Source organism: Dreissena polymorpha, chromosome 11 (assembly GCF_020536995.1).
Source record: "Dreissena polymorpha isolate Duluth1 chromosome 11, UMN_Dpol_1.0, whole genome shotgun sequence".
Classification (NCBI taxonomy): domain Eukaryota; kingdom Metazoa; phylum Mollusca; class Bivalvia; order Myida; family Dreissenidae; genus Dreissena; species Dreissena polymorpha.
Window position 1 is genome coordinate 58,763,208 of NC_068365.1, and position 27,455 is coordinate 58,790,662.

Genomic DNA, 27,455 nt, shown 5'->3' on the forward strand with positions numbered 1-27,455 from the left:
AAAATGTTATAGAAGGTAAACTGACCCATGTGATATGAACGAAATACTGTTGAAAAAGGTGAAATAAATACTGGTTACAAACAAAATAAGCACATACAATTAGAATCTCTGACCATATTCTGTAGGCAGCCTGTTTAATTACAACATAATTATCCAAAGAAATCTAGGCCAAAAGTCAACAAATACAGTTAAACATTCGAAAATGAATTGGGTGAAAATATCTTCAGCTAACTATATTTTAACTTGAATTATGATGTTCTACTGTTTGCAGTTAAATGATATGGCCATCTAAATATAGCAATTGAAGTGATAACTACTGGGTAGCAAGCAGACTAAAAACAAGAACTAAAAAGTACAAATATGAAACTTTTTATTGAAAATATATTTGTTGAAAAAAATTCATTATCACAACATTTAGACATTCAAATTGAAGTAGAACAAATATAAATCATACATACAATGAATAAGAACAAATTCAAATCATACATACAACATACTTTAACCAATCCATTTGACACTTATGCTGACACATTCATGTACTGGTTTTGTGTAATATCATGCAAAGAAAAAATATCAAAGACAAGCAAAATTGACAATTACAGAATGCCAGACTGGCCTACTATGAGTGATCTCTCATTTTGATTAATTTATTTGTAAAATATTTGTTAACATTAGAACACATTTTAATGCAAATGCAATTACTTAAAAAAAAACATTTAAATTAATTCCAAAAGCACACTTCTTTTGATACACACAAACCCAACACGCTTTGTCACATGCATTAATACAAGGAATTTCTGATGAAAAGTTAATACACAACATAATTATTCCCTTTCTGATTTAAAGTAAATTAGACATCTTCATCAAAATTATATCTCAAACATTATACTTATAAATGGGCTAAGCATGCAATTTAACATAAATCAAAATCACATGAAAATTGCTCTGCTACTGAAACCAAAATAAATGTTGTTTTAACTCAATTGCTTAATCACTGCAAAGAAACCAACAGCAAGCAGACAGGACACATACTACAACCTATACTGACTGAGGAACCAAATCAATATAAGCAAACAAAGTATAAACAATGTAACAAAAATATCTGTATCACACATTATTATATACAAAACCACACTCGCACAAAAATATTAATCAAAATGTACCTGCACAAAAATTAGTGTTTTAAACGCAAAAATACATGCTTTGTAGACATAAGATTGTCAAACCACTAAATACTACATGTATCAAGATCACTTAACCAGTTGCCAAGTATCACATTTAGCTTTTATTTCAATGCAGCAGGATATGAATGTGAACTAGCAGTTTAAATTACAAAAAGGAGACGCGCTTAGAGAAAAAAAAAAAACTTTCACTTTAGAGTACAGACTTTTAAACACAAAACTATTTGGAAGGCATATATATGACACAATTTATGCATATAATATTCTCTTATACTAATAAACTGTCTCCATTCGAAAGAGATTTTCTCAATATCAGATCACAAAGCTCTTGGAATATTGTGGAAGCCAACTAACTCTGTCAATTAATCTTCAGACTTGAGTTGCCTCCCATGTTTGAGAAGATCTGACACACCTGAAAAATATCAAGACACTAATTGCATTTTTAAACAAGAGATGTGTTTGTCAGAAACACAATGCCCCCTACTGCGCCGCTTTTAAGCCATATATTTGACCTTTAACGTTGAAAGATGACCTTGACCTTTCACCACTCAAAATGTGCAGCTCCACGAGATACACATGCATGCCAAATATCAAGTTGCTATCTTCAATATTGCAAAAGTTATGACCAAGGTTATAGTTTTGGGAAAGAATGACAGAATGACAGACACATAGAATGGCACACAGGCCCAAAACAATATACCCCTGATCATTCTATCCGGGGGGCATAAAAATCAAATGCTTAAATAAGCCTTACAACACTCAGTTTTGTCATATTAAGTATTAATATAAATATTGTATTAAAATCTGGGATTTTAACATGCATAATATTGAGTTCAAAATTAACAAGAGGGCCTGAAAGGCCCAAGGTATCCCCCGCAACATATGCTTTGTTTGAGGATGGGTGCAAATTGGATGGATGAACATAATGATAGATGGACGGACAGAGGACAATAACACAAAACTAAGACAAAGGAAGGTTCTTAAGCCTTCACAATTTATTTAGGTGAATTAATAAGTCATGGCGTGCATCATCCTCTTATGCATATATATATACTCATATCAAGTTAAAATGAAATCCGCCAAAGCACTTCCAAGATATGGCTCCGGACACAAAAGTGCCGGACGGACAACGCCAAAACAATATCCCTCCGCCTCTGGCGCGGGAATATATTCATACCAAGTTTCAAAGAAATCCGCCAAAGCGCTTCCAAGATATGGCTCCAGACACAAAAACGCCTATAGTAAAAAGCATTTTTTCAAGATACAAAGGGCCATAAGTCTGTTTTTTCCAGATGGTGTACAATGCCATTTGGCGTGCATCATCCTCTTATGCATATATATACTCATACCAAGTTTAAATGAAATCCGCCCAAGCACTTCCAAGATATGGCTCCGGACACAAAAGTGCCTATAGTAAAAAGCATTTTTTCAAGATACAAAGGGCCATAAGTCTGTTTTTAACAGATGGTGTACAATGCCATTTGGCGTGCATCATCCTCTTATGCATATATATACTCATACCAAGTTTCAATGAAATCCGCCAAAGAACTTCCAAGATATGGCTCCGGACACTAAAAAGCATTTTTTCAAGATACAAAGGGCCATAAGTCTGTTTTTAACAGATGGTGTACAAGGCCATTTGTCGTGCATCATCCTCTTATGCATATATATACTCATACCAAGTTTAAATGAAATCCACCAAAGAACTTCCAAGATATGGCTCCGGACACAAAAGTGCCGGCCGGCCGGACGGACGGACGGACGGACAACGCCAAAACAATATCCCTCCGCCTCTGGCGGGGGATAAAAATTTAAAACCGGAGTCCAGTATTTTGAACACCTGAGAATTCAATGCACCTTATTGTAAATAGTTAAATTGCAAAAACTTCCACATTTAAAATCAAAACATAAATTAATTATTATAATAGTATCATAATTCTGTACCTATTTTCCCAATGCACCTTTTCATTAGTTACATATAGCAAAATGAATCTATAAGTGCAGCATATCTAAAATGTAAACCTAGTATTTACAATGGACCATGCTCTGTAAAGGTTTATTGCATGTGCGTAAAATGTTGTCCCAGATTAGTTTGTGCAGTCCACACAGGCTAATTAGTGTCACAATTTTCTGCTTTTATGATAATTTTCATGTAAGAAATTCTCTTTTTAGTAAAAATGCAGTTTAGGAAGAAAGTGTCCTCCATGGTTAACCTATGCAGACTGCACAGGCTAATCTAGGAAATACTTAACGAACATGCATTAAAGTCATTCTTCACTGAGCAAGGCCCAAATATTGTGTACTCACAGCCAGGGGAACCACACAAAACTCACCTTAGACAAGTGGGTAAGAGGCCTGTGTGGCTACACCGCACTGATTCTCCTTGTTGCGGACCATCTTGATGTAGCCCTCGTCTCCCCAGGACGTGCCCCAGGAGTTCTTCACGAGCCAGTAGTCCTGAGAGGATTCGGACCCGTAGCCCACCACCAGCACACCATGGTCCAGCTCCGTGCTGCTGCACTCCGGCTCATCGTATACACCTGTTACCATGGAGAAAACAGCTATAGGCATCCAGCATAAAACCAGAACAGCATGAGAGTAACTTGCAGGCTGTTCTGGGTTTTATGCTGGTTACATATCGCAATTTTAACTTTTCTTTCAAACGAGAAAGTATTTCTCAGAACCTATTGAAGTTACAATTCTGCTAGGTCAGTGTAAAGAAACTGACTTTAGTCGCAAACATTTGATATTCCTGCACAAAAAGCTTGTTATTTACAAAACATTCTTTCCTAACAATGAAAGTTTGACTGTGTGGTTTCCATATACTACAGACTTCATCAGCAGAATGAATGTCTAGTGTTGGGAAACGTTAACACCGCAAATTGTCGGGGTGAGCTATGTTAACGTATGGTCCCAGGTGTGCGAGAGTTGGTATTGGCCCCCGTCCTTGTTTAGAGCCGGTCTTAGTGCACGGAAGTAAATAGCCTCCTTGACCTCTCTCTCGAACCAAGATGGCTCATGGTCCAGAATCCTAACATTCTCCATTGTGATCGCGTGGCCCGGTTTACAATCATGTATATGTCTTGAGACCTCAGATGATGTTTAACTCTGTCTCCTGTGTTCCATAAATCGTGCTTTTAAATTTCTTTTGGTTTCACCAATATAGTCCATTGAACACTGGTCCATTGGATGGCCATCACATTTGATATGGTAGATAAGTCCGCATATGTCTTCCATGTCTGGTTTGTCCTTAGGGTGAACAAGAATTGTCTAAGAGTTTTATGTGGCTTAAAGGTTACGCTGATGTTTTGTTTCAGGAAGGCCCGCTTCAACTTTTCAGAGGTACCTTGAACATATGGAAGGACAATGTTGCCCTTAGACTTGGCTTGCCCTGGTACTCTATTGCTCTCCGTACCGGACTTGGGTTTGCTGGCCTGTTCCCTTCCTTTATTCAGTGCCCATTCTGGATAGTGGCACTTCTTCAAGGCCTGGCTGACATGCTGCATTTCATTATTCAAATCCTGTTCTTCTGTTATTATTGATTTAGCTCTGCCAAAAAGAGTTCTTACTACTGACAGTTTGTGTTCATTCGGATGGTGGGAGTTGAAATCTAGATTTTGGTCTGTATGTGTCGGTTTTCTGTAGATATTGATTTTTAAGCTGCCGTCCGGTTTTCTGATAGTATTGGTGTCAAGGAAAGCTAGTGATCCGTTCTCTTCTTTTTCCATCGTGAACTTAATGTTGGGGTCAATGGTGTTGATGTGCTCTGTGAACTCCTCGACATGTTCAACCTTCTGTTTTGTGTGGGTGTCATCAACGTAACGGAACCACCAGCCTGGCGGGTGTGGGGCTGTGCAGAGAGCCTGTTCCTCAAAATGCTCCATTTATAAGTTGCACACTATCAAGGAAACCGGAGATCCTATAGCGGCGCCATGTATCTGTTGGTAGAAATTACCATCAAACACAAAATATGTGCAATTAAGGCACAGACCTAGTAGCTTGGTGACCTGATTTGGAGACATAGTGGATCTAGTGTTCAGCTCCGGGTCCCCGAGTAGTTTATTATGGATAATATCCAAGGCTTTATCTACTCTACCAACTCTCGCACACCTGGGACCATACGTTAACATCGCTCACCCCGACAATTAGTGGTGTTTACGTTTCCCAACACTAGACATTCATTCTGCTGATGAAGTCCGTAGTACACAGACCAAAGCTTCAGGTATAGCTTTCAATAACTAGTGTGTGTAATTTGACAGTTTAAAACTTTATTGGATTATTCTTTCCCAACGTGTTAATTCATTTAAAATGAAATATTTTTAGCAGTCAAAAATGAAAGATATGTATAGTGTTATTAAGGCACTAAGGAAGAATAGAAGTATTCTGCACGGTTTGTTCTGAGGCATGGATATAAGACCTCTCTTGTTAACATCCTTGTGTTTCAATTCCCAAATCATTTTATATTGACTGATGAACAACAATATACTGAAATTTATTTCTGAATTATACAAGTCATATAATTTTCTTTGACATTTTACAGTAAGGGGATTAGTATTTTCATGTAATACTGTTATAATTGGAATTTTATTTTTAACAATGCACAAAAAAGTTTTGCTGAATATGTAATCATGTTCAAAATCAGCTGTTTTGGTATGGTGAATGAGAAAATACATAATAATTCTTAGTATAAGTGTTAATAAGTCTAGAATTGCAAAAGAAATGCTAAACTACGCATAAACTAGTAAAAATTGAGCACATGCAAAAGGAGAATAATATAAGTTATGATATACAGTCGGTAACAAAGATTTCTGTTGATTCCATGCAATAGATGCCAACACCAAAAATTATGCAAACTATACTAATGCATCAGCCTAATTTGCAGCAGAAAAGATGGGGAAACTGAACATATTTCAGCAATATTGTAGGTTCAACACTAATCACAGAGCTCATACACCACCACGAGTTCACATTCACAGGACAAACAAGAAACCGTCGGAGACGGGTGATGCTCCCCAAAGGTGTTTTTTTTGTCACAATATTGCACTATATATTCAGATAAAAGGAAACGCCTTGAGGGCACATTAGTTGAGGGGACAATAATTTTTTTATAGAAAATTTCAAAGGGCCATAACTCTGTGAAAAATCATTCGACCAGAACTCGCTGATAATATGCACATCTCCTCTTGGTTATGAAGCTTCCCATAAAGTTTCATTGAATTCCGGTCATTAGTTTCTGAGAAATAGCCCGAACAAGAATTGCACTATATGTACAGTTAATGGAAAATTTCAAAGGGCTATAACTCTGTGAAAAATCATCCCACAAGAACCGGCTAAAAATATGCACATCTCCTCTTGGTAGTGAACTTCCCATAAAGTTTCATTGAATTCCGGTCATTAGTTGCTGAAAAATAGCCGGGACAAAAATTGTGCACTGACAGACAGACACACGGACGGACAGACGAAGCGGCGACTATATGCTCCCCCCAAAATAAGTTTTGGGGGAGCATAACAAATAAGATCGTGAAAGAAACAAGGGTGATGAAATTTTTCTTTGTGTCTTCAAGGTAAGAAAGTCTAAATGTCACACAATGACAATACCACAGTGACATGAACTATGATTGTTGTAATTTAACCAGCATGCTTTTGACATTTATAACAAGAGAGCCAAAACATATTACTCACTAAGCACATGCTACAGTAACACGCATACAAATTCATTGTAACAGAAACAACTGCATTGGTGTAAGTGGGGTACAAGCACATGCTGAATTCATTTTGATACAAGATAATCCAATTTTCCTTGTGAGCCCCGTTTAGCTTTTATAAGAGTCGTCACATGCAGTAAAGCTGGCTTAAAATTTAAGATTGAGATTCCGGCCATGATCAGTTCCTCCCTCACCCCAATCATTTCTTCAGAAGGGACTAGCATTACAGAAATACCATTGAACCTAAACTTGGCACCAACATAGCTTTGGAAAGACTGATCACATGCAGAGAACATAGTTTCAAAATGAAATCTAGCATTGTAAAGATCCTAACTCAACAAAGAATTACAAAACTGAGTCTGTTCTAAATTAAACAGATTTCTAGTGTTGCCAAGTTCACTCTAAGCCCCTAGGATAACTTTGGAAGAATACCATGCATCAAACCTACTTTTTAAATAAGACAGCATTCAGTATTTTGACAGAATTTTAACATGTTAAAAAGATATCTTCTAACCCAACGCATAAGATGAGACTACCATCTAAACCTAATGGACAAAACATAATCTAGTTATGCTACAATCCCCTTTAAGCATCAGCATTCATTTTCAATGCACTATCTATACAGATAACATAAAAACCAAGCAGTTAACCAAAGTTGCATGTTAGTTTCATTCCAGATTGTCTTTTAACCCTATACAAATCTTTTAGAAGACATCCATGCATAAGACCTGGTATAAACAACAACAACAGCCTCTAATGTTTCCACAAATTCTCTCCTAACCTCCTGCATAGCTCTGGAATGACTGGTGGCTGGCGTCGATGGCAATGGACACTGGGCCAATGGTTGCTACGGCCTCCATGAGCTTTTCTTCCTTGCCAGTCGGGACATCAACAAAACCAGTGACTGTTGCACGCTCCTTTGACACCTTGAAACGGCAGCTGTCCTCTTGCTGTGCAGGAAGTGATGTGACAGATATAGCAGGGGTTAGGGTTCATAAATGTATATATTTATGAGCCCCTCCCATGGAAACGGGGCTTTATGCATGTACGTAGTGTCATCCCAGATTAGCCTGTGCAGTATGCACATGCTAATCAGGAACTAAATGTTCCGCTTTTATATTATATTTTGTTTAAGAGATGTTTTTTCATAGGAAATTCAAGTCTAGGCAGAAAGTTGTGTCCCTAATAAGCCTGTGTGGACTGCACAGTCTTATCTGGGACAACAGTTAAAGCACAAGCATTAAGCCCTTTTTGTCCAGAGTGAGGTACATATATGTAGGAGGATGTCTGTTAATGAAGCAGAGAGAAAGAGCAATGTTCAGATGACAGACACATGTACTGCTATGTATTGTACAGCACATACAATTTTATTACAATAAACATTTCTGTTAGTTACTTACTTCTCAAATATTTAAGGTAGATATTTGTACATAAGATTTCACTGTAGTACAAATACAAACTGAATTGAATCATGTGCTGTACAGAACAGACTCTACATGAAGTTCAACTGCTACTGCTGTAAAACATTCACCCGAACGTAGCAACGAAATAAACTCCTGAAATATGCTTTGTAGATATAAATGGAACCAATGAATAAAATAACTAATTCAAAATGTTAGAGTTTCTGTAAACAAAACAAAATTAATATTTTTTCTCCTGAAAAGTCTCAAAATTATTTCTTTAAAAAAACAACATTGGTGAATATTTCAAACAGCTATTGCCCTTTCTTAAGCAAACAAATAATGTATACTCTCTGATAACACAGAGAACAAAGATTGCATGGTGGCTGTTCTGCAACCAGGATCTCTCACCTCCGGCGTACGACTTGAACGAATCACGACTAGCGTCTATCGCTATGGATACAGGCCCTACCGTGGCCACGGCTATTTGCAAGTCAGACTCACTGCCTTGTTCCACATCCACATACCCCGTTACCGTGGCTTTCACCTTGGACTCGTCAAACTCACATGTTTGATCCTTTTCAGAATTGAGAAATATTATGTTCTACTTGTTTAAGACAATTTTCTTTTACAGTTCTGAATAAACAGCAATAAACTAGCATAAAGATATTGATAAAAACTTAAAATGAAAAAAAGGGTGCAAATATTCACAAATAAAAACATTTCTCCTTTCAAATAAAAAATGATTACTTCCAACAGACTGTTGAAGTCAAAATGTCTAATCAAGGGTGTGATTAAGGTGAAGTCCGAGGGGAGGAAAATTCTGTCAACTGATTTTAACTACGCGATTTGCATGCATTATACAAAAACAAACCTTAAAACAGACATTTAAATATACACTTTTTTAAACTTCAAACCAAAATTTATTTATGAAAACCTTTTTAACTTCACATTTAACATATTATTAATAATTATGCAAGGTAAACAGTGATCAACAACAATATGTGATACAATCTCTGTGAATGATGACAGCAATCTTTTGTTTGAGCTCAATGTCTTTACCTTTGAAATATCGAAAACACTGTCACAGTGTTCAACTAACAACACTTTACCAAGGGATCCGTAGTTCAAGATTTGTTCACATGGATGCCGTTCTAGTTACCAGGACAGTCGATCTTCCGTACCCATTCAGAAAGTGGTATTGCTTTCTTAATTATATCCACTGTTGTTTCTAACCGTTACGATTTAAATTTGCATTTAACATATATGTGAATCTCCGAGATTTTGTGAGATTCATTCTTTCTTTCAGTCATTTTAATTTTCACTTCACAAAAAAGACATTTGCATACGAATCAACAAAGAAATACCAAACACATTTTAATAGATCGATTTTAATTGGAAGATTGGGAAACAACAGCCAATTACATCGCTCGTTACAAAAATGCTTAGACAGAATCAACCAGTGTTATATGCGGAGAGCTTTCGAGGGCTGCGGATATTTTGGGCCGCTTATGACATACGTCTGCGAAATCGGTTGTGCCCCCAACCCACTTATTTTACGAATTTTCGCAAATCTCAGAAATGACCCCTGGGACCACCCCATCCGGGGAAATCCGCAGAAAAATCACACCCCTGCTAATTATTACAACAAAAGATACTTCCTGTAGTAGTATTCACAAAGCACAACGACATCAATTTGGCTAAGATATATACATTAATCAGGCACAGCCCAAAGTGGGGGAACTACATGAATTAATCACTTTTGCACGCTTTAAAAAATTCTCTCCAACAAGCCCATATTCACCAACCCATTTTAGACTTAAGAATAAATAATTTAAATAGAATGTACATTGTCAAAATATCCAGCCTTTGAATATATAGGCTACCACTGGTGATAATGTCTTCAACAGAATGTTCAACATCAAGATTGATGTATATGTAGGCACTAAATGACAATTGACAAATTACTCAAAATTTAAGTTGTTCTGGGATATTTCATTTAACAAAATGTATCATATTTTTAGACGTAAGTCTAAGAATAGTTTTGGTGAATATGGCCCAGGTGTGTGAATATCTCCCTTACCTCGGCGGTATATGGGTAGTCCTCCTCACTCTCCAGGCCCCCACACTCCTTCACATACTGGAACGCCTGGTCCATTAGTCCACCGTTGCAGCCCTCGTTACCATAGGAAGTGGAGCAGTCAACCAGCTGCTGCTCACTGAGCGACACCAGCGTCTGGGTCTTCTTGTAGTGCTGACCCTCAATAGAGCCAGTCTGAAAAACAAAAATGGGGGGCATTTTTATAATTGTTTTTTCCCCGTACAAACTGGGCTTAAAGCATGTGTGAAGTGTTGTCCCTGCTTAGCCTGTGCAGTCTGCACAGGCTTAATTTTATTTAAAAGTATAGGACCTATGACATTTTGAGTCCAAGAGTTTGATTTTCATGGAACTTGTTCACAAATTTTCTTTCTATGAAAAAACAAGAGATGTGTTTGTCAGAAACACAATGCCCCCTAATGCGCCACTTTTTTTTTACCTTTGGCCTTGAAGGATGACCTTAACCTTGACCTTTCACCACTCAAAATGTGCAGCTCCATGAGATACACATGCATGCCAAATATCAAGTTTTGGTGACAGAATGACGGAATGACAGACAGACAGGCCAAAAACAATATACCCACAATCATTCAATCCGGGGGCATAAAAAATGAATTCACTCTCAAAACTGTTACATTTGGAATAATTTAAATAACAAAGAAAACGATTTTTCTAAATGTGTTTGTTTGAGTTTTGAACCCAGATCATCTTTTTTCTTAGTAAGGGGTTTCATTTTCCTTGTTTTAATATAATACATACAATCTTTTCTTTGTCTATGACCAGTGTTTGGGGCATTGTCAATTTTAAAAATTGTTAACAAGTCCCTTTAATATTGACTAATTCCCTTGTGCAAAAATGGGTCACTTTATATTGAATAATATGTACTTCCAAACTTCCTTCATTTTGTCAGTAGCTATCAAGTAATAATCTTCATGAAATGAACAATAAAACATGATCACAACCAGGATATTCCAAATAAAAATATCACATGGTAACTGACTTGAGAGATAAACAAGCCAATCCACCCTGCAAGCAGGAAGTTAACTGGCCTAGTTTTGTATCGCCAAAAAAAAACAAAAAAACCTTGTTGATAAATTACCATACAATCCTTACAAGTAAGTTAAGAAACATACCAAATATATTAATATGGTGATTCTGTGGGATCTGAATAACACCAGGAAGAGCTTACACGTAGGTACATATACATGACTTCAACACAGAGATAATATCAAATCAGGTAGTGAAATAAAGCACATTTTTACCGACCCTACAGGTGTTTGCTCTCCTTGTTATCTTCACTTTAAACTTATGCATGATTAAAACAAATCCTATGTTGATATATAATGGCCGAAAAATGTCACCAAATAAGCTTGAACGTGAAATTCTAAACTTCCTCATCCAATGTATATTTTTAAACAATCTTTTGAATAGATCAGGTAACAAGCCCCAACTTTATCAGACAAAGTGTGTTCAAACCATGGTAACTGACAGGGTTTCATAACCACAGCCCATATAGCTCAGGGCAATGGACCCACACAACGTGAAAAATTATCTAAGCCCTAGTCTTTGGCTTTACCAATAGAAAGCAAAGTTAAAATATTTTTAAGATTTCTCACTGGACAAACTTTAGACAAAAGTTGTAAATGGAGAACCTCCCTGGTCACTGGGCATGATAACTTCTTTGACCACTATCTTTTATCTGACTATGTTAGCAGCTGAATGCAGTTTCAACAAGCAATACTTACGGTACTGAATGCCCAGCATGATCCGCACTGACCCTGAAATACAAATAAACAGGACATCAAGAAACAATTCAATGTAAACTGCCATAACAAGTAGTAATCGATAACTAATAAATACGCATAAACATTTTTTTTTTCAAAAAATTAATTTAAAGTATAAATACAGTTAAAAGATTAAGTTTCCAAAGAAAGTTTTTGAGTACCTGCTCTTTCTTAATTCACTAACAAGAAAAGTTAATCTCAATGTCAATTGCCAAAGCTTATTAGATATCATTTCCCACGAGATTTCAATGGTGTAGTCAATATGGTGTCTGTTTAATCACTAGGATGTCCCATGTTTGATCCCCATTCTGGAAGCATTCTCTACAAGATTGTAAAAAACACCATGTGCTGGTTCATCCCATAACCGGAACTATTTCTTCTCATCTATTAATGCACAGCTATGGCCATCATAGCAATCTAGCTACCAAGTGAATAGGAACTAACAAGACTTCTCCAAGCAGATTTACTTATCTTGGTTCAGTGACTTGGTGCAGTAAAATGATTTTCCTAAGAAGACTGGGCACTTCCATGTCATAGAACTTACGAAAAATTTAAGTAACCACTGATGTTTTAAACTTACTATGTTTAATAAGATGCCCTTCTGGTAACTATGGACTCTATACCCTGGTGTGCTATTTTTTACCTATGCGCTCTATACCAACTTGGACTTGTATTCCTTTATAAACCCCTGAGGGCCCTATACCCCTTTACTCTATTTGTTTTCCCTCTGGGCTCTATACCCCTGTTGGCTCTATACCCCCGTGGGCTCTATACCCCCGTGGGCTCTATACCCCTGTGGGCTCTATACCTTGTTACTGTTTATGTTTTTCCTTTGGGCTCTATACCTCTGTGGGCTCTATACCCCACTACTCTATATGTCTACTGTAGGGACTCTATGCCCCTGTGGGATGTATACCCCACTACTCTATATGTCTACTGTAGGGGCTCTATGCCATGCCCTGTACGTGTACCTGGTTCTTGACAGGGGTGACATATCCTTTGGTCCTCCAGTCCACACTGTCGGGAATGAGCACATTTGATGGGGAGAGGTAGGTGGAAGCATTGGTCGTGTTTCTGTCCCTGATGTGACCCATGTACAGCTTAAGGAACTCACGATGGGTCTAAAAAGGTGACAACAAATTTAAACCCTCTACCATTATATACATAACCAAGTACAAATTGTGTATCACTCTGTAAGGTACTAATGAGCAGCGAACAGCATAAAACCTGAAGAGACTGCACATTACACCCAGGCTGTTCTGGTTGTATGCTGGTTGCAAATAGCCATTTTCAATTTGATTCAGAGCGGGAAAGGGTTAAACATATCTTATAAAGAACTCTGGCTAATAATTTTCATACAACATAGAAATTATTGCTTTTTTAAGAAAAAGTATCAGGCAAAGACGATTTTGTTTGGCCAAATTTGCTCACTTTTATGGGGAATGGAAGAGTAAGCCTTGTTTAGCTGAGTGTGTCTATTTCACTCCATTCTACCCATAACAAACCATAACTACTAAATAAAATTAAATCAGATTTTCTAGTTAACAGTTACAGTACTTCTTATGGTGTAAGTGAGTGATAAAGTTACCCAGTGGGCATACCCCATAGTTTAATTTAATTCTTTTTCTCTGGTCTCATTTTTTTTATAAATGGGGTAACTCCAACCTTCTTATCATCACTTCTATCAAGTTATACCTAATTTTTGATAGACAATGCATTTAGCCAGTATGCAATTTTGACAAATCTTTGTAAATATTTTGTTAAGCCTTGACACAGGTAGGTATAGTTATAAATACAACAAGCAAATTCGTTGAATTGATCTCTCGGTCAATTAAATGTTGTTTATGGATGGTTGCAAGTCCCTTGATAAACAGTATATTAAAAACAAATAAGTGTAGGGTAATTTTTTATGCATGCCATTGAAATTCTCCTCATTGATATTTATACACCAATAAAGTTTCATGTTGAAATCTTGTTACGTATCTGAGACCTGAAATGTTACATGATATGAAAAAAACAAAGGGCAATGACTTTTATTTTAGAAAGTGTAGGGTTATGGTTGATAAGCATGACACTACTCCTCATTGATATCAATACGCCCATGAAGTTTGATGTTGAAATATTGTATGGCATCTGAGATATAGACCTGAAAAGTTACATCATACAAAAAACATATGGCACCTGAGATATAGCCCTGAAAAGTTACATCATACAAAAAACAAAGGACAGTAACTCTTATTAAAAAAAGTGTAGGGTTATGATTATTTTGCATGGCACTTCTCATTGACATCTATATACCCATGAAGTTTTATGTTGATATCTTGTATAGTTTCTAAGAAGTCTTGGAAGTTAGTGACAGATGGATGGACGGACTGACAGACTGACAAACATTGCAAATTCTATATCCCTTCGCCTTTTGGGGCGGGAGGGGGGGGATAATATAAGACATTCAGTTATCTGAGTGATCAATTGTTTTTCAAACACATTGTTGGTTAAGGGGGTGGGACCATAAAAGTGCATCAGAGTTGCAAATCCCAAAGGGTGAGTATTAAGCATACAATACGTATTATTTGATTGTAATATTACATGCATGGTAATAAATGTCTACCAAAAGATGTAAACACATGAATAAACCATACTAGTCTTGATTTGCTAGTATGGTTTATAAAGCATAACTTTTCATTACATTAAATGTATCCCATGTAATGTACAGCATATTTTATAATAAACAATTCTAACAACACAGAATTTCCATGTAATTTAAATTAAACAAAATCACCTGGGCAAAAAAGTACAACAACAAAACTGCATTTAATAGCATCTGACTTGATATGTCCCTGTATCATATGATACAGAAAGCACATGATGATAACTCAGTCAACCACGACTTTGAAAACATGTGTCCTCCCCATGTGACAATGAGTCATTAGAAGCACTGATGCACATCTACATGTACAAAGATGTCAACTGTTTTTTATGGTTGCCATTGGATTACATGGAAAATATCCTGTACAATAAATTAAGAATAACATTGTTTAAAAGTGCATATTGAACAGTTAGTTGTTGTTTTTTCATTCTCAAATCTCAGCAACTGTGAAATTTGATTTTAATGGAGGACAACTTCAAACATGTAGGTGCTAATTTGCGTCTGAGAAACCCTCAAAACAACAATCAATCAACAGCCTTCAGAAGTTAACCACAGTAACACAGCATTTATACATGCATTAATTTTTATTTAAAATCTGACACAAATAATTAAGGACACTACATAAAGCTAAATGCTTGAACGATTGAAAACATAAAATTCCTTCTGCCTTTAAGCAGAGTTTCAGGAATGAAAGGAAAAATGGAAATTTTCTTGCTGTCATAATAAATGTAACAATTATTCTATACAACTTTCAAAGCAGAATGACAAGTCACATCAATTTGGCCAAACTATCACAACCATCAGGAAATTTTGGTTGTAAATAATAGTCATCAAACTAACAAGTACGAGACACGACCCGCCAGCTGTTGATTGCAGGCGCTGCAGCAAAACAATCATCATATGATTGACATGAATCACCACAAGTCAGAAAATAACAATGTAACAAGCACTGAGGATGTACTTGAGTTATTGTAGTTTTATGGTTTTACATAATACAAAGTAATATTTATGGTAATATCCTTCAGCAAATCTAGAATGTAATATGCAGGAACATTTTTTTTTATGCACTGGGGATTCATTTAATTTTGCTTACATGAAATTTCATGGATTTCCTAACATGGGAAATAATCTTAAGATCCTAAAGTCTTTCTTATTTTTGTAAAGTCTCATATAGGATTTTCGATGTTCAAACTTGTTGATGATATTACTTTGTGGTTGAACAGAAAATCCATAAAAATTAATCTCTGTCAAATAATATTTAATAATAAATGTGGTAGGTTTCAAAGACCATTTTTGGAAATAAATTAGTATGACTACATGTAGAAGGAAACAAATTTCAAACATTTTGTAATATCTGGTATTAATCACAAATAATGGTTACTGTCTTGATCTTTGAAAATCGGTTATTAAGGTTCATAGGAGCGATAAAATTCATTAAAACTTTGCTTTGGTTTTTCTTCATTCAATGTGGTACAATATGGTCAAACTATATATCATTTTAAAGGTAAAGACGGATATAATAACATAAACACATTTTTGACATTCAATATTTTTTTGCTTTATTCATGTTTTTGTTTAAAACCAATACATTTTTACACTAATTTACAAAATCTCAATCTAAAGTTTGGAAGGATATGCACGACCGTAAGTTGAATAAATACAAAGCTATATACATATACAAGGTCAAGTTAGCAACATTTCACAGAAAATTATTGTCATAAAACAACAAATAAGTTATTATTCAACTGCACTTTTGTGATAATTTTCCTAAACAAAGTTCTAAAAATAACTAAACTGAACTACTTTTTAAAAATCCAGGTATGGTGGATAATAAGAGTCACCATTCTATTTCAAGGGCTTAACAATTTTGCTATAACCAAATGGAAAATTTTAAACCATCTCAAATTGAAAGAAATTGCAGACGACATATAAAATTGTAAATAAATATAAAGAAATAGGTTTGGCTGGGTAGAAATCATTGTGATAAAAAGAGATATTGCTCATCAATAACAAGATTTTATGAGTTTTGTGCAAACGACTCTAGACATCATAGTTTTACATAGAAATACACAGCTAGGTACATGTATCATGTTTTTTTTCTTTTTTCCTACCTGAACAACTACTGTCCTTGTACAATAATGTGTTTCTTTTGGCGAACCGAATCTTTTTATACATTTGTATATCGATTCCTTCTACCCATTTTGAAAGCGTGGCACTCGCTGTGCTCCGTAGAAAAATGTGCATTACAAATCGGTCGAAATCACGTGAAGTAGCAAGAAAACGTGGTATGTGTATACACATACCTGAGAAAACACATCATTATTTTGACAGTTGGGTCGCGACTAGTAAAACAACTGTTAACATTAATCAGGAAGAGATCGCGCTTAATAACAGAAATAATCGCACAGAGATATAATCACTCACCCCATTTTAAATATTTTCCAGCTGAAAATTTCCCCTCACACGTCTTTTTTTAGTGTATTTGTATTGTTTTTCTGGAGCCGAAGTGCATCTCACAGAATATCCATCCGACTTCCGTTGTTTTCACTTTCGTTATTAAAAACTCCATTTAAAAAAAAAAAATTTACATTTAGGTTGTTGAAGCGAATTATTATTATATATTATCAATAAAATAGTATACCGTGATGAATTGAACGGAGTTTCGTATCGATCTTTCTGTCAGTCTGTAAGCGTACTTTTTTGTGCGCAATAGTACAAGTGCATGTGATTCGACAACAATTGTAACCATTGGTGAAATGCTTCTTACAAAGTTATTTTTTTAAGTGTTTATGAGGTCTGATCATGCAGTTTGCACACATCAACGGAAAGATTACAATTCAATGCATTTGTCATTGTCAACCGTTTGGAATGTCAATTAGGCAATGAGTGAGTTTTTAGCATGATTTTATTAATTTAAAAATGGCTGCCCCCATCGTCATGAAATGACATGTGTTTGAGTTTTGATATTTCTAGATATGTAAACTCTTTTTACTATTTAAGCATAACTTGCCCTCATCAATGTCGATATTATTAACTAGTTATATAATTTTCCGCCGAATACGTTGAATAAACATCATTCAGATTTTTTTATATAATGTCTTTTTTTGTGTTAAAATCGCTTTGTATTTTGATTGATTTTGTTGATGGTATGAGACGTTGCTGCACAAAATTGGTAGCAGTTTGAAGGAAAACCATCCTTTTAAGCAAATATGTATACATTTTCAATGTGGCACTCTTCGTTTAGTCAAATTTGAGTTCAATGCTAGGGATCCCACATTTTTCAAACTGAAGCCTCTACATGAACCTTAAGCCAGATTACTCAAGATTGGTTAAGCTTTAGCCCTATTGGTGATCAATGCACTGATATAATCAAGTACATTATGACAAATCATATGAAGCCCTTGCAAAAGGCTACTTCAACATACACATATGAGCCATGCTCTGTGAAAAGGGGGTTTAATGCATGTGTATAAAGTTTTGTCCCAGATTAGCCTGTGCAGACTGCACAGGCTTTTCAGGGACAACACTTTTCGCTTTTATGATTTTTTTTGTTAAAAGAAAGCCTCTTCTTAGCAAACATCCAGTTTAGGCAGAAAGTGTTGTCCCTGATTAGCCTGTGCAGACTGCACAGCCTTATCTGGGACAACAATTTACACACATGCATTAAACACCCTTTTCACAGAGTGTGGCCCAAATATGTGTTAATATTTAACGCTACAAAACGTCTTTTCCATAGTGATCGGAATGAAGTGTCCAAACAACTTTGCCCTATGCACTTGTAACATGACTATGAAACAATTAAACAAAACCATACCATGAGTGGCCATTGTAAATGATGACTATCTATACATAAACAATCATAACCATCAAGAACCACTATAAGCCTTTAAATCAGATGTCAAACATTTTCCTCAAATACATTTATTTTAATGACCAAAGAGTCTTTGCAAAATTAAATAACAAATTAAGACAATCGCTCAATAGCAGACACGTGTTTTGAACAAAAACTGTGAAGTTAACGGCGGCATTAGATTCATTTAAAGGAAACACAATACATGTTTTCAAAAGACACTGTGGAAGTTAATGGAGATAAGTTAATGGAGATAATAGGTTTATTCAAATAAATAACAATTTAAAGAATGACTCAATTGCAATGTATTCAAATATGTGAAAGCATGACAATTTTAAGTTAATACATGTAATTATCTTTAAAAGTTACATAAAAAAATGCCCTGAAAAACGAAAACTTGCCAATTGGACAAAACACAACTTAAAATGTGAAAGTAAAAATGTGCTGAAAAGTTACAATTCATCCGACTTACCAAGTCTGAGAACTGGTTGACACCCAGGTAGTAAGACTTCTGTCCCTTGGCATACTTGTCATTGTGATCCTTAATGTGGTTCACGTTCACCTCAAAAATACTGCGTCTTGTCTTCTCTTCCAATTCATTTGTGTACTGCTTGCCTGAAGAATGAATAATATAGTGGCATGTAGCCTGTGTGTTAGGGCCTTGTCTAATTGTGTGTAGCCTGTGCAAGACGGCCTTGTCTAGTTGCATGTAGCCTGTGAAAGAAGGCCTTGTCTAGAGGCATGTAGCCTGTGTGAGAGGGCCTTGTCTAGTTGCATGTAGCCTGTGTGTTACATGAGCAGAACAACTCACTTTAAATGTAGACTATACATGCTCAAGGAAAGATTTAACCAATATTCACAAAGCTCCCCAGGGGAAATTTAATCGAAATTCCTAATTTCATAAAATTACTTAGGACTATGGCTTTTTCTTGTTTTGTTATTCTTACAATAACATGTTATACAAGTAAATATTGCCTAAATGTTCAACATTATATTATTTTTTAAGAGAAAAAATTGGATTTAATATGGCAAAGATGATTTTAAATGTTCATGTAAGTAATAATTTCCCTTACAAGCTTTCTGGATAACAGCCCTGGGCTAACAAAATCTTTATTTAAAACCATACTAAAATTTAATTTTAATTAAAAATGTAATCATAGAATTCTTAAAGTCTGTGGTTGATACAATTTATTTTCTCTTTTGAAGTAGTTTTATTCGCGTAATGAATCAAATGTTGGCGAAAAAATTCCATTTGAATAATTGTTTGAAATGATGTCTCTAGTTGAGATTTTCATGAAGATCTTATTTTATACAGCCCCAGAAAGGGTTCAGAATACTGCTAAAAAGGGGCAGGAGATAGTAATTGGCAGTTCCTAGACACTGAAGGAGGTTAACGTATTGTATTCTGGCAACATAAAACAAGTTTTATTTACAGCTTCCAAAAATATACATTCCCTTTAAATAGCAAGGTAATGACATAATGTTTTATGCACTTCAAAATAAATGAACAGCTTTAAAAATAATACACCAAGGAGTAAACATGTCTGCAGCGTCTAATGATTATGTCAGCTTTCATACTCAAACAGGATGCAAAGCAACAAAAAAAAATTCTCAATATTTATATGAGACGCCCATCAAAACCACAATGTTTTTTTAAGTAGTGTGACGATGAGTTGAATTTATTTGATAAACTTTACCTGTAATTTACAAGGAAATTGCTTCTTTGTATACACACATAAATATCCTGTTACATAAAACTGAACCTCATTAAAATATTATCTTTTTTGAGGACAAATACTTACTAATTTGTCATAAAATTCCTGATCCTTTAATACACAAGCATATTTTCCGGAAAAATAAAAAATATGATTTCATTCCTCTTTCAAACTCAGATCACTGCCCTTGAACAAAACATTGGGGTGTTAAACTGTTTTGAGGGCTAGCTGCATCTCATACTTTACCCAGAATCAAGCACAAAACAACAAGCGTCTTATACAATCAAAATGAACCAAAACATTTTGTGTTTTTAATTAATAAAATGAGCTTTACTGTAAAAATTAAGTTAATTTATTTCAACTTTAATTACAATTTGCTGCGTAATTATGCGACCATATCAAAAAGGCATGGTAGAGGTCCGAGAAGGCCCTGAGGGGGAGACAAGTTGTTGAACCCTGCCGCTTAGGCTTAGCTGAGTCACTGCTTCTATAAATGAAATATAAAAACTCACTGTGAACTTTCTTGAAGGTTTCAAAGATGTGCTCAATGGGTCGACTCATGTCCACGTCTGTCTGCAGATGGCGTGCCTGGGTCATGTCTACCACATGAGGCCCGGCGAACACAGCGCACGGCACAAACACACACAACATATACATCAGCATTCTGTCAGGCTAATGGATGCACTCACGCTTGTAGAGAAAAACTGGAATGAGAAAGAGATAAACACAAGTTATTTCAAGCAAAGATAATAATTATGCTACAGATAAACCACCACGCTTAAATTTTAGAACGCCAGGCTATCAAATACTGTTTCATTTCAGAGATGAAAACAGGACATTTGAAAATTAGCATAAACCCCCGTCCGATTTTGAAATCTCTGCTTTTTTTCACATATCCCACCAAGTTTTACAACATTTTTATACACTTGTTTAGTAACCCATCTGGTCCAGTTTCTCAAAGTTATTAGTTAATTAGGCTAAATGTAACAACTCAAATGAAACGATAAAAAAAGTCTGCAAGTAATTAATATGAAAACACACACATAGGTAGATGGTTATCATTACTTTCAAAACCAACAGTTTAAGTGAAACTTAATTAGAATATTGTACTTTGTTGAATGGAATTAGTCCTAATTTTATTTAAAGCATTTACAATTTAATGTCAAGTTCTAAACTAGACAATTATAAAGCATGATGATACAACTGACAGCATGTTATCATGATTAAATTAGCCTACATCCTATTGTATTTGAAAAAATAACATTTTATACAATTTAAATAAGTCAAAATAACAAACACCTTACCCACACATACACATGCATACAAACAGACTCTCTCATAACTGCATCATACAAAGAATGAACTCAAATGGCAAATATTGTTAAATGCAACAGTATTAAAATATTACATGTCAATGTTTAAACAATAAGAGTCATTATTTTATCTGTTCCAACTCTCTTAAAACCACTTGAGATGTGCGGAGTTAACATAGCGAACTATTAGAAAGATACAAATCACAATGGCTAAAAAGCATTAGAAACATTAAACATGAAAACTAGCCAAGAGCCTGTTTCCACTTCCACTTAATTAGCCAACAAACTTATACAACTTACTGTAGTTGAGAACAGTTCAATAGCCCAGTGGAATGTAACATAACATGAATTCAAGCTTCATTAAATACACCAGAAAAATCCCATCAATCATGTGTTTTACTGTCATGTGACCAAGTCTGGCAGCATCATGTGACACATGTACATGACACAATACCTGTTGTACATGTATCTTCGTCATGCTGCTTCATGGAATGTCATGTGAAGGATTGACAACGTGATTGCAATCAATAGACAGTATTAATATGTATGGGCATGCACTTTGGTAACACTCAGTGATTGTTACAGATCAGAAAGAATACTTGAACAACAAACCCACACTCCCCAAAAGTACTTATCAGTTTATACTGATGATGCTGCATGTGACACAGATTTAACAGGACAGTCTTATCGACTATTGCATTAGCAAAATTAAGACTTCAAGCACACGCCTTTATTGAATCTCGTATTTTGGGATCACTTAATAATGATAACTAATCTTTTTTATCAAAAATTCAAGCTCATGATTACAAAGATAATGCTGAAGAGGGACATATGCTGCACCAAGTCACCAGAGGCTGACCTGATCACCAGAGTCAATTACATGCACTTGTGTGATCTGCTTTAATTTTGGCCTGATGTGCTTTTTTATCATAAACCATGTCCTTGTTGATCAGTGACTGTGCACAACATTTCAAGTTGTAACTATCTTCAATTCAATCAAAGTCAAAGTACTGTATCCATAGTTAGCTCAATACCAGGTAGATATTGTCATGGCCATTTGAAACTGTGTTCCAGCTGTAGATTGGACAAACTCACAAACAGATAAACAGCACAAGTTTTTCTGAATTGGCAATTTTGGCAGGACATTTTTTTCTAAGTACTTTATACCAATTGACAAAAGCAGCTTAATTTAGCATTCAAAAACTGGAATGGGATTAAGCAACTGCAAAAGCGCATTGTTTGCCATCCTATCATGAATAAGGCTATTGTTGCAGACAAAAGCAGGTGTGAAACTAAACGTTTATCTCTGATATCAAATCAGTTTTTTGCTTAGTTATGCACTAATGCACTCAATAGAAATCTTACATAATATACGTGACTGTATTGATTTTTAATCTTCTAACTATTTATTATTAGTGATGATTTCTTTACAAGTGGTTTAATTTTCATCCAAAATGATTAAACAAAAAGCATAAGAGCATTTTGGGACAATTGGTTTACTTTCATTCCAAAACAAGGCTGACCTTTAATGTGTAGGCTATAGGAGAACTTTATTGTTATGTCTGTTCTAAGTTATAGTTTGATGCATTTTATCATGAAGTCATTTTGTGTACATGTTTTTAATTAAATTACGCAAATGCAGGGGTTGAAGAATTTTTCCAGAGCCACTCGCCCTGCAGGGCGAGTAGGCCTGACAATCCACTCGCTCTTCACTTTAATCTACTTGCCCTGCATTAAAAAAATAGATATCTATATTTATAGTTATGATCAGCCAAAACCTTTTAAACCTACTTAACATAGAGACACTAAACTGCAAACAAATTAACTACATTATCTGATGGATTATATTTGCTTTCCTTATGTATTCTGCACCTCTTTCCTTTTCTCAATTCTTTCCGCTTCTCGTTTTGATGACCTTTCTAATTCTTTCTGTTCCCTGTCGCCACAACCTTGCAGATATTTTAAAATAGAACCCTTTTCCATTTTAATACTTCAGACGAACTTTTACTGAAAGACACGCTTGCTTGACAAACGGTTAATATATGGTAAATTTTGCCTAAGGCTTCTGATCATGAAATTCTGAATTATTCTGTTTATTAATAAATATTTTTTCTGTATATTTTTAATTAAATATAAGAAGTATTATAATTTACCGTGATGTATTATTGTTTTATTGATATTTACATTAAAATTCACGGAATGACCAATATATTTAACAGTTTTATTCACTTTTAATGGATTAGCTAAGAGCACTGACAACGACGAAAAGAGCGCAGCCGATTTCGAGAATTATTTTTACTGTGCCCGTGAGACCGTGACGTCATTTTTCATTGTCAAAACGAAAGTGCAGTTTCTTTGTGTACTAAATATATTTTTGTTCGTTCGAAAAATTGTTCGCAATTTGTAGCTATGAGGAAGGAGTTCTGGAACTGAATTTATATTTCTCAACTTGAAAAACAGCACTCGCCCGGGCGGTCGAGTATTTAACAAATTTTACTCGCCGACCGTCAACTTCACTCGCATATGCGAGCGGTCAGGTGGATTCTTCAACCCCTGAAATGTTATGGGCCATTGCCTTCCCTAAGGGATTTATCTGCAATGTTTTATTACCTTAATCCGGCCATAAAAATGATTGATCGAAGTGACACCAGATAAGTGAAAATAGGGTAGAAATCATATAGAAAAGCCCTTTTAAATGCAATAATACAGAATATACAGAATATATTATTAGACTTAAGCATATAAAAGCTCATTGTCATAAACAAACATATACAATAAAAGCATGCATTTTAAGTAAATATAAAATACATCATTTCGAACAAAGATCAATTTAAATATACACGAAATGAAACTTTTTTTGCGAGAGTGTCACATGGTAGTTTATACATAATAACCACATAATGTCCAACAAAGCTTTATAATTGCAATAAATATTACAATATTATGTACTTATATTTTTTGCAAGAGAAATATTATAGTATATGTATACTATTTTAAAATAAACATGTTATATTTATTCTACTTGTCACACTAATAACTGTAGACTGTAATTTTGTTGTTTTGTGCTTTATGCATCCTGTTTATAGATTCTTTGATAAATTGTTCAATAAAGAACACTTGTTAAATTCCTTTTAAAAGCTATTGGATTTTTTGGAATATTCTTATTTTAAAGGACATTAAACTATTTAAGCAATGTGACAAACAAGCAATTTCTGTATTGAAGCATTTCAACTTAGAGCCGATAATATGAGTCGCATTCTGAGAAAACAGGGCATAATGCATGTGCGTAATGTGTTGTCCCAGATAAGCCTGTTCAGTCCGCACAGGCTAATCAGGGACGCCACTTTCCGCTTTCATGATATTTTTCGTTAAAATGAAGTCTCTTCTTTGCAAAAATCCAATTTAGGCGGAAAGTGTCATCCCTGATAAGCATGTGAAGACTGTACAGGCTAATATGCAACGACTCTTGCCGCACATGCATTATGCTCAGTTTTCTCAGAACGCGACTGATATATATATTTCTATGCTAAAAGGATTTTATGCAACAAAAACGATTGAACAATTATTGGAGATTTCTATTGTCGTTTTATTTTGTGATACAACAAGGATTGCTGATAGAAAGTATACAATTTTAAAATGATACCGAACAGCATATCATGCAGCTTGTATTCTTATAATGAAATGTTATTTATTTCCAGATTGTCTTTATGTAAAACATTTATGCTCGTTTAATTTAATTTTGTCTACCAGAAATACCAATATCTAAAATGTGTGAAATAATAAAATATATATATATTGTTGATGTATTCTTTTATATTACCATTGACATAATTACAAGTACCGTCTTAAACATATTTGAATCTTAAATGCTTACTGGAGTTATCATGTATTAAAATCATGATTTAACTGAAATATCATGATGTAAAGGTGGGAAATCTAACTGTTTTTGGTAAATTTACTGTTTTCGGTATCATGTCCTAGTATTATATAATGCTTCCATCTTAAAACAGGAATAAAATGCTTTTTGTAAAAAATAAAAATAAAGCATCGTTTCAATGCGTACTGGAGTAAACAGTCATTAAAATCATAGTTTTACGCCACTCTCACGATGTAGAGGTGGGAATTCTCACTGTTTTCGGTACATGTTACTGTTTTCGGAAAAACATAACTGTTTTCGGTATCTAGTCATACCCGAAAAAAAGGATTCTTATTTCATTTTGGTTATATAAAACATGCTCACAACCAGAGCTCCAGATAAGGGTCGTATTTTGGTAATTACGAATTATTTTCAAGTCCGTTACGTTTTTATTTTAAAATCTTGTCGTACCATTAAGAATTACAAAATCAAGTTACGAATATTATTTTTACATCGGTTCGTATCGATTTTTATTGAGTTCTTTTCGCGTATTAAAGATCTTTACGATGCTTATATAGAATGGTTATCGGGTTTGTTTAACAAAGCGCATTTTTTCCAATAAAAGCGGCGTATACAGTCTATCTGTCAAAAAACAATGGCGGCGCCCAGAGAGCGTCCTAAAAAACTGCAAAGCGTCCAAAAACACGCTTTTAACATATTGTACGCAAAGTGAGCCGAAGTTAAATGTTTAGAAAGACATTAAAGAAAAGATCTTATACGGTGTTGTATGTTCAGTTGCCGACACAGTCGGAAAAGCTAAACAAAAACGCGACACGACAGATCCAAACTTAAACACACAAAAAAACATTGAACGAGTGGAAGGGACAAGTCCCGTGGCTAATCGTTGAAAAGATTGAAGATTGAGACCCGTTTTAAATGTGAAATATGTAAAAATTCATCTAAGGCATGCAATCTAAACACAGTTAAGGCATATGAAGGTATTGGAAAAATAAAATTGTATAATACTGAAAAGACACTGTTAAACTCGTATAAATAAAGTTGCTAGTATGTTTATTTTGATTTTTTTTTGCATGAAAATAACCATTATTATTTATTTTTAGGTCATTTAGAAAAAATAAGAATTATTTTCCAAAACTTAGTAGTAACGTTAAGAATAAAATTTCAGAGTTAAGAATTCTTTTTGAAAATCTGGTAGTAATTTAAGAATTTCACAAAACCTTATCTGGAGCTCTGCTCACAACAACAATATTTTTTGGCTATTTTTTCTCTGAATTGTTGAGTTATTTTCAAGTAAATCAGTCGATTTACAAGAAGGTCAATTGGCCTATTGTCTTTACAAGTGGACATGCGACGTACGCATTCCAACAAGTTGTTTACCAGAACGAAATATGGGACAACAAACAAGACAAAGGCCAAAGCGAAAATAGAACATTAACCTACAAAAAACAAAGATCTAACTTCTATGTGACAAAAGCTAATAAGTAAAGACGCTATATTATCAAATAGTATCACATTTAAGATAAAGTTTGTTTACAAACAAGATAAAATTCAATAAATAATGTCTTACCTGGGCTAGCTAAATCTAACTGATGACTGTTTTTATCGAAAAGTCACAAGACCGCTATCATGTGATCGGAATGACGTCACGTTCATCGCAGCGTAAACTCCAGAAAAGAAGAAAAATTTAGCCCAAAGAAAGAGGAAGCAGTGGCTAACTCACTAGCAAATCAATCACGAGGAATTTATAGTTCGCAACTTGTCCTTATTTTCTGCGAACCCGTATTATTTTCTGCATAATGAAACATTTTGTAATTTTACCGACAAAATTACATTATGTAAAAAAATAAGTTATATAATAAAAGTATAGACCATCACATGGACGTAT

General features: G+C 34.9%; 1 protein-coding gene across 4 annotated transcripts; it reads right to left on the reverse strand.

The window, feature by feature from the left end:
• Positions 1-353: 353 nt before the first annotated feature.
• LOC127850280 (procathepsin L-like) lies at positions 354-27,272 on the reverse strand. Of its 4 annotated transcripts, none has more exons than XM_052383198.1 (9): positions 27,138-27,272; positions 20,893-21,084; positions 19,138-19,280; positions 13,140-13,289; positions 12,130-12,162; positions 10,370-10,561; positions 8,698-8,863; positions 3,515-3,721; positions 354-1,593 (listed from the first exon to the last, which is right to left on the reverse strand). In XM_052383198.1, exons 2-8 carry the CDS (start codon positions 21,041-21,043, stop codon positions 3,516-3,518), a joined length of 1,041 nt encoding a protein of 346 aa, XP_052239158.1. In that variant the 5' UTR covers positions 21,044-21,084; positions 27,138-27,272; the 3' UTR covers positions 354-1,593; position 3,515. The 4 variants fall into 4 exon arrangements, with proteins under 4 accessions (XP_052239158.1, XP_052239154.1, XP_052239155.1 ...); XM_052383194.1 differs by lacking the exon at positions 8,698-8,863 and adding an exon at positions 7,668-7,836 and having other exon boundaries at positions 27,138-27,271; XM_052383195.1 differs by lacking the exons at positions 8,698-8,863; positions 27,138-27,272 and adding exons at positions 7,668-7,836; positions 21,994-22,155.
• Positions 27,273-27,455: the final 183 nt, after the last annotated feature.